A 9,420-nucleotide genomic window follows, 5' to 3' on the forward strand; every position below is an offset into this window, starting at 1 on the left:
GGTATGCCATACGAACTGCATCCAGGTCAAGGCCGTAACTTCGAATCAGCTGTGTTCCAAGAATGCTGCCAGTTGTTTGGCATCCGAGACCAGGACAACGCCACTTCACCCACAGTCCGATGGGATGGTAGAAAAGTACAATTGGACACTGGGACAGGAATTGGCAAAGTTTTGTAATAGTGCCAAGATGACTGGGATGTCTTACTCCCTCCACTGTTGATGGCCTATAGAACAGCAGAACATTATGCCACTGGATACACTCCAGCAAAGCTGATGTTTGGTTGGGAACTTCGGTTGCCAATGGATCTCATAACAGGACGCCCACCTTAGGAATAGTTGCCTTAAAATGTGTCAGAGTTCGTGAAAGTGTTATCGGAAAGGATGGATGATATTCACCATTATATGCGTTCAAATTTAAAACGTCTGCTGATTCCATGAAGCTATGTTATGATAAGAGATCTACTGAAGTCAGCTTTGTACCAGGAGACAAGGTGTGGTTGTATAATCCCAGGAAGACCAAAGGGAAGTCTCCTAAGTTGTCTTTTCCATAGGAAGGCCCATATGACATAGTGGATCATCTCTGAGACGTGATTTTCCAAATAAAATGTGGTCGGCAAGGTAAGCCAAAGGTGGTGCATGCCAACGGTCTAGGACATTTCAGTTGGAACGAAGTGAACAATGGAACAAATGACGCTGCTTAATACGTGTCACCTGAAAAAGCCACTGTCAAAGAAGAAACGCTACTCGGTTTTGAGAAGGGAACAGTGAAGCCCTTGATGAAGTTACTACCACTGATGTGACTGTTACCAATGATAGGATGTTTCCTGATGAAGCAGAAGCCAACGAGACGGAAACCAGTACAGAAGAAGATACGTCCCATAAAATTAAAAGACTTTGTTGGATTTTAATTTTGTGTTTGTAAATTCTGTACATTTAATAAAGTTATTGTTAATTATTTATTGGTTTAATGTAAGTGGCTATTGTTCGGGACGAACAATACTAAGGAAGGGGCAGTGTTATGACAGCGGAAGTCACGTGACGCTAGTAACACGTCATGATCTTCTAGAAAAATCATGTCCCTTCGTGAAGCCTCGAGTGTTTACTAGGTGTACGGTATTCTTGTATATAAGACCGCCAAGAAGTGACGCCAACAATGGAATTGAATTGCAGACAGAGATAGAAACGACAATTGAGTCAAGTGCGTGAATCGTTCATTGTGAATTATAGAGTTTGTTTAATTTATAGCGTGACTGTAGAAATTAAGTGTATTGCAAAGTTGTATTGAGAAAGAATAAACTAGTTTTATTTAAGAAAGGAGATGTGTCTTACGGAAAATTAACAAACGACAAGAGACGTAACACATCTTTTACTGGATATACCACAGCCATATGCATAGGTTACATGTGTGAAATTCCATGTGTTGTATCTTCTTTTAGATATAAAAAGGGGTTCTTATGGATAAATTTAAGTAAATACATAATGTAACACTGTAAAAGTTAATATTTATCATTGCTATAAACATAAATAATATGTTCTGATTACATTTAGTAAGTTGTGTTGCGTGTGTACTCTCATGTTATTCATGTAAATAATAATTTAGAAAGTTCTTTTGATTGTTTATTATTTACATAAATGACATGTTGCTAGTACATTTATAAAGTTGTGTTGAATGTTTAGTAATTTGTTTAAATGACATGTTGCTAGTACATTTATAAAGTTGTGTTGAATGTTTAGTAATTTGTTTAAATGACATGTTATGAGTGCATTTAAAAAGTTGTGTTGAATGTTTAGGATTTAGATAAATGACATTTGAGCACATTTAAAGAATTATATTGAATATTTGCATGAAATCAGTGTTTAGAATATGTGTTTTTGAAAGACTGCATTTTTACCCAAAAGAATAACTAAAGGCTTAATGTTATAACCTGAATAAAGTAACCAACTTGCATTGCACCTGAGACCTTAATCTTTTATATTAGTAAAGACTAAAACCGTGTATTTCTTTTCATACTTGTATAATATCCGATAGCTCAACGGTAAGCTTGAGAGCTTATAGTGTCATAATTCAAGATTTCATCCTCATGGTAGGCACAGCACTGATAGCCTATTGTGCACCATTTTATTTAACAGCAAATAAAGAAATTGTTACTTGTTCAGTATGTGTGCATACCCTAAAAAAATAAGTGTTAACATACATAACTCACACACGTGACACAGTGAACATAGATCATGTGACACTTTATGAAATTATGTGTAACTATTCTGTTTTAATGTTCTGCACAAAATAAAACAAAAATTATTTCACATAATCGCTGGCATAAAAACTGTGAAAGTTCTTTCTTTCAGAAGAGGACAATGGCATCTGTTCTGTTCCAATTTATGCTGGGAACAGCTACTTTCCACAACCAGGACAGAAAGTAAAAATAGAGCTATTCTAAGTGACATTTTTGCCAACCCCCTTGCCAGTCGTCTTGGACAGATCACAGAAGATGTACAGCAAACGTATAGAAGGGTAATAGACTAACTAATTGTTACACTTATTTATTTTTTACCCGTTTATATGATTTAAGTATTGTAAATCATTTAAAAAGAGTTTTTGTTAACCACTGTCGTCCTCACTTTCCTCAAGTCTAAGTACACATAAAAAAGGTATATTCATATATTAATGACAAAAAATTACAATGAAGTTCAACACTTGCCACATCAGCCAGCCCAACATCTTTTAGTACTAAGTTTAGGATGGTCAATAGGGAAGGGGGGGGGTCATTCTGAAAATAGATGATTTAGGGTTATTTCAATAGCTCTTGGTGAAAGAAGCTTGGCATAACTTTTAAAATGAAAAAGAAAAAAAATCAAAATATTAATGACAATATTATGTGGTGAAATCTATTAGGATTATACTATGGTGGCACCGTAATTGGCATTATACCATTCTTCTTATATTCTCACTTCATTGCATAAATGACATTTTTAATTTGAGAATCACTAGAAATATCATCTTTACTGTGCCATTAGTTTGAAACTAATTATTTCTTATATATGATTCCCTCCAATTCTCTGTTTTGAAGATAATGATAATATTGTGCCCTTTTTTTTATTATGTTTCACTGTAAGTGCAGTAATCAGTTGATGAAACTCCAATTCAGCTGGTATGTCAAATCAACTGAGATGTCTTTGAATAAGTTCTATCCTCATCCAATCTGCACCCATGGTTTAGCTAAATCACTGCACTTAAATCATCACATTTACAACCACATTTAGAACACTTCAAGCATGTTTCATCACTACATTGTTTTATTTTACACTTACAAGTTAACTTATTAATGTTGGCTCAGAAGGTCTTTGGTCTGGTCCAGCAAGCTAAATCTCGAAAATATTGCCAAACATCCTTTTTTTTTCTTGTATAATCAAAACAACTCAAATCTATCAGGAATGACTCATTCTTCTGGATCCACATCAAGATGCCTGACTGACTCTGTTACAGGTGTTAAAATGGAGATATATCTAATGTTTCATTTCCATCAAATTATTCAGTATCTAATTTTACTCGGTACAGAAGTGTAGATAATTAGCTTATCATCTGTAAGTTTATTTTCTTAATTTCCACTGTAAGTTGTTTAGTTAAAGATATTTTGTTTTTCCAGTGTCGAGAAGTGGATTTAGAATGTCAAGCAGAGCTGTTAAAAATTTTGAATGAACTGCACACAGTAAGTTATATTTTTACCATAGTCATATGTTCTGATTTTTCTTAGATGTTTCTAGGTATGTTAAATGATAACTGTTTGTTTATTTTAGAAACTATACTTAGCTAAGTCACGTTTCTTTCTTAAGTATTTTTATTTTGAAAACTTTTCAGACTTGGATATTCTTAAAATAACTTTAGAAGTTCTAAAGGTTATTTCACATTATAATTAATCATTAATGTTTAAGGTATTGTTGCGTCAGCGAGGTCACGTGATTAGTATCACGCCACCTCCTTCTAGAAATATCCTGTTCCTTCGTGAATTGTCGGGAGACTACTAAATTGGGGGTAGTCTGGTATATATAAGACGGTCACAACGTAACGGAACAATATGTGTAACTGAACTGAGTATTGTTAAAGTCGAGCACGTGAGACGTTCGTTGAGAATTATAGCGTTTGTTATAGCGCGACTGTTGAAATTAAGTGTATCGCAAAGTTCTATTCAGAAAGAATAAACCAGTTTTATTTAAGAAAGGACTTGTGTCGCTAAAGTTTCGTCGGACCGAATTTACGGAAAATTAACTAACGAACGGAGACGTAACAGTATATATTTTTGAAGCTGTAATTTATTTGTAAGCTAGCACGAGGTGTGGGTTTTTGATGATGTAATGTGACATTAATTTCATATTAGCCCTAGAAATTTTTACATCTGATAATTCAAAGTAACCCACAAAATAAGAACTATTTCACAACATTTAGTGTCAGGAGGGGAGATTTATTTAAGTGAAAACAGAATAGAACTTGGAATATACTTGAAATAGAATATCAACTGTTGAGGATGGTGACAATGAGATTAAGTAATAAGATTCAACAGTTACTTTGGACAGTGAAGTTATTAAGACAAGAGCAAGAGAAACAAGACAGAGAATTAAAGAAATGAAAAAGAAATTAAAAGCAAAGAAAAATGATTATGAAGAAAGTGACAGAAAATTAAAAGAACCTGACAGGAATTTAAGAGAATAGTTACATAAAAGAGACATACTATTTAATGAAGAATTTAACATAAAAATCAATATAATTGAAAATAATATTGATTAAACTATTGGAGACATTGAGTGAAATAAAAAAAGATTGAAGAAGTATGGAGAGGTTATAATGACAATATTGAAGAAGTACAAAGAACATCAATGCAGTCAAAATTTTAAGAAAAGTAAAGAAAGACATCATTAAGTAAGAAAGAACATCAGTGATGAAATAAGACACCTGGAAAATGAGTTATTAAAAGCAACAATTAAACCACTAGCCACACCTGCATCATTTCAAGTTCCAACCAAAAACACATCTATTTCTAAGTATGGAACAGGAGTATTTATTTGGTTTACACCTACTACCACAATTGCTGTATCATCTGTTACTGAAAGGCTTTCATGAACTACTCCAGCCATGACACTACCAAATCTATTTCCAGAATTTAATTGTCCAATTCAACATTAGCCAATCGAAAAACCAACAGGCTATAATGGGAAGGTATCATTGGACTCATAGCAAGCTCAGTTTGAAATCATTTCCATTAAGCATTCTATCTTGCTGCCCGTTTAAAAGGACCAGCTTTGTATTAAGTAACCTTCCAACTGAGAGTCTTCACAACTATCAATCATTGGTAGCCACTTTATCCAACAGGTGGGGTGTCACACCAGAAAGAAATATCCAGAGCAAAATTCTAAAACAGAATATCAGGGTAGAGGAGACATAAGCCAAACATGCTTAAGAATTGGAAAGGTTCACATAATTATTTTACCCAGACATTCCTCATGAAGGGTTGGATTTGTTGGCACATGAACAGTTTATAAATGCCACAACAAACTAGCAAATGAGGATTAGGCTAAAACAAAGTAGGTGTCCATCCCTAAAGGAAGCACTGCAACTGCAAATAAACTACTAACGGGGCCATCTAGAAACTAAGAAATACTCAATCTTATAGTATTTAAATATCACATTCCCCTGAAGATAGTGTAGAACTGATAGAATTTATCAGACAACTATTTAAACAGAACACAAGACAGTAGGTGTTTCAAGTGTAATTTGAAAGGACTTATTGCCAGGAATTAATGACAAAGGCTTACATGGAGTAAGAGCTCCTCACAGAGAATACTGGAAAGAGGGAACTTTTATAATTGTGGGAAATATAACCAAGACTAAGGAATCAACAACTGGAAATTCTTAATCTACACCAAAAAAGAAAATAACTTCATTATTTGCAGAAAATCATTCACCAATCCAATGGTTTATCAGTGACGAATTTTGCAGAATGGTGATTGACATTGGTTTTACAGCTACTGTTGTTCTACACAGTTTGGTGATGAAAAGTAGGAAATTGCCTCCAGAGATGAAAGAAAAGAGATTGATGAAAACAACAGGTGGACACACAGTTTCATCAAAAGGAAAGTTGGAAGTTACCATTACCGTAGGAAGCTTCTCTATGCCTCATGATATGTGGATAATTGACATTGAAGAAGAGTGCATCATAGGAACTGACTTTTTGATAACAAATGAATGTGAGGTTAAGCTAGTGCTACGTCTCTGTATGTTTGTTTGTTAATTTTTCAACAATACAAGTCCTTTCTTAAATAAAACTTGTTTATTCTTCCTCAATACAACTTTGCAATACACTTAATTTTCACAGTTACACACACTATAGTTCACAACAATTCACTCACTTTCTACCGCGCTTGACTCAATTATCCGTCTCCGCCTGTCAGCAACTATAGTTCCGATCTCTGTATCTGCTATCCTCGGTTCCCGCCGACCGTAACAATTGTCCTTGGTTCCCCACTCTCTCTCTTTCTCTCGCCCACCTCTCTCTCTGTCTAGCGCACTTATATACGATAATACCACCACTTCTAGAATCTTCTAGGCTCTCAACACATGCTACCAGCGTCACTTGACTTCCGCTGTCGTAACACACTAGCATTTTCGCGAATCTTCTAGAATAATCGTCACGTGACCCCCGCTGTCGTAACACTAGCTTCAGTTAGCTTCACAGTCAGTAATCAAGAAACCCTTTTGTAATACATGATACTTACTATATCAGAGGTTGAACTTCCAGTGGAAACAGGGACAGTGGTCATTGCATCACTAAGAAGTGAAATACACAGTGGAACCAAATACTTTGGCATGTTCTGAAAAGTGGATGATTAGAATATTCGTTCACATATAGAATAAAGATGTACATGATTTTCACCCATGAAAGACTTAAATCAGCTTGGAATAAGATGAATGATAACTATAATTTTTAGTGCCGATAAGACTGGATTCCATCGATTTGATGGTGTGGTTATACAATCCTCACCATAAGAAAGAGTGAACTCAGAAATTAAGCAGGCGCTGGGAGGAGTCATATGCTGTTCTAAAAAAGAATTACTGATATGGTTTAGAGAATCTAAAGGATAGGAGATCCTAGCCAAAGGTAGTCTATCATGACTATATTTGGAAGTATGTTGTCCAGATAAGAACTTGTCAACAGAACCTCAACCTGCTAAGGAGTCCAGAGTTACTGTTGAGACTACTTCATCAAGGTTGAATCCACCAGTTTATTTACCAAGCCATCCATCTAAAAAAACCTCTCCCAGCAACAGTATGGCCAGTGATAAGACACCTTACCTGTATACCATCAGCTTTAGAAGAGAAAACAACAAAAGACTTTGTAAATGGACAGTTTGGTGTAGTTTTTGTTTTCTTTTGTATTATACTATTAGGATTTTTCAAGGGACTTTACAAGCCAGGAAGGGAGTACAAAAGGGGGCCACTGTGTTCTGCTGAAGCCTTCATCACTCCTACCCTCCAAGCAAACAAATTCTACAAAAACTTTTAATCTAGTTTATTTTGTTATTGATTTGTTGTTTCTTTTCATATTTTTGTGGGAAGTAATTATTATCATTATTTTTGCAGAGCATGAAGACCTACCAATCTTATCATTCTGACCAAAAGCAGGTGGAAAGTAAACTTAGACTTCTAAATTCTCAAAAGACCAAACTAGAACAATCAACTTGTGTTGAGAAGCTTCAGCAACTGAAGAAATATCGTCTAATAATAAAAGACCTTCAGAAGGTGGCATCTACATAACACTGTATAGTTTAGTATTGGTTAATGCAAAAAATAAGCCACAATAGCAGGACTATATTTACAGTTCTATCATTCAACGAGTGTTGTAAAAAGGATATTTGAAATATGAATTTTTATACTTTGCTTTTAATTGCTAATAATCATAATTCATTGTTTTTTACAATTAAACAAGTGGCATTACATATGTCAAATTAATAGAAATTGTTTAAATGTATTCAGAAAATAACATGAAAAGGATACTATCATAAAGTGTAATTTCCAAAACATCCTACATGACCCATATGCCAGTAGAGCAAACTTTCCAGTTCACAACTCACCTGAGTTACTAAGCAATTTTACCAGATGGGGAAAGGGAATTACTGGTTTCATTAAAATATAGTAGCAATTTTATAAGTAATTTAAAAATAAATATTTGTTAATGTTTTGTTGTGGCCAACAATTAGGAATGTCTGATGTTATGGATTTATGTAGTAATTTACCCAAAGTAATTTACTGAGAGACTATCAACTAAGCTACATAATGAACTACTTAACTCAGGTACCAGTATAGGATATTAACAAAATATAAACTGAACGATATAATTAACCATGTAACCCATGCACATGGATACTGAGAGACAACATAAAAATTACAGAATATTCCATATAACATATGTACCTCTTTGAGAAACTAATAGACTACAGACTAAGTTACACAATGTATAACCTACCTCACAAAGAAAGTTTTGAAGAATAAGCTGTATAGTGTAATACATAACATATTTCATTATGTGACAAACTAATAGTATTTTATATACCATTTAACAATCAATTTCAGAGAGAGTCCAAGTATTTTGATGCAAAGCTCAAATCCATGAAGGCTCAAAATGATTACTTGCTGAGCATGGAAGCTGCCAATACAGCAGTTCATAAGTATTATGTTGATGAGCTTCCTGATTTGATTGATGTAAGTTTGATCTTGAGCTTCCTGATTAGATTGATTCAAGTTTGATCTTGAGCTTCTTGATTAGATTGATTTATTCCTAATATTATGCTCTGTGATTAGATTGATTTATGTTTAATATTATGCTCTGTGATTAGATTGATTCAAATTTGATCGTTAGCTTCTTGACTTGATTGATGTAAGTTGGATGATGAGCTTCTTGTCTTAATTGATTTAAGAAATTTTAATTTACTTGTATGATGGGAGATTTAGAAGCTTATAGAAAAACAAGAAAACTAGTCAAATAGGAAATTAGGACATCAGAAAGGATGTATGGAAAAGGTTGGCTAAAAAGGTAAAATTTAACAGTAAGGATTTCTTTAAATACATTATAGATGTACAGAATGTTAAGATGGAGGTAGGACTCTTGAGGGATGATAAAGGAAGGCTCGTATCTGATAATTACAAGTTGGCTGGGTTATTAAATTTTGCCTTTTATTCGGTTTTTACTAGTGAAGATTTAAGCAGTATTCCACATCTTGAACAGTTGATAGATGAATACAAGATTGAACAAGATGACTGCATTAATTCTGAGCTGGTTAAGAAACAATTGGGAAGTTTAAAGAACAATAAGTCTTCTGGACCATATAATATTTCCACAAGGGATTTAAAGGAGGTTCAGGATTGGATATATG

At 34.1% G+C, this 9,420-nt stretch overlaps 1 protein-coding gene across 1 annotated transcript in view; it reads left to right on the forward strand.

Moving 5' to 3' along the window:
- The window catches only part of LOC106473971 (SLIT-ROBO Rho GTPase-activating protein 3-like), a gene marked incomplete at both ends in the record, with an annotated part of 29,025 nt that overhangs the window by 9,052 nt on the left and 10,553 nt on the right, over positions 1–9,420 (forward strand). The window contains 4 exons of the mRNA XM_022402346.1: positions 2,347–2,512; positions 3,645–3,707; positions 7,631–7,789; positions 8,621–8,749. Coding sequence (XP_022258054.1) covers positions 2,347–2,512; positions 3,645–3,707; positions 7,631–7,789; positions 8,621–8,749 — 517 coding nt within the window. The remainder of the gene's footprint in view (positions 1–2,346; positions 2,513–3,644; positions 3,708–7,630; positions 7,790–8,620; positions 8,750–9,420) is intronic.

Source organism: Limulus polyphemus, unplaced genomic scaffold (assembly GCF_000517525.1).
Source record: "Limulus polyphemus unplaced genomic scaffold, Limulus_polyphemus-2.1.2 Scaffold6686, whole genome shotgun sequence".
Lineage (NCBI taxonomy): Eukaryota > Metazoa > Arthropoda > Merostomata > Xiphosura > Limulidae > Limulus > Limulus polyphemus.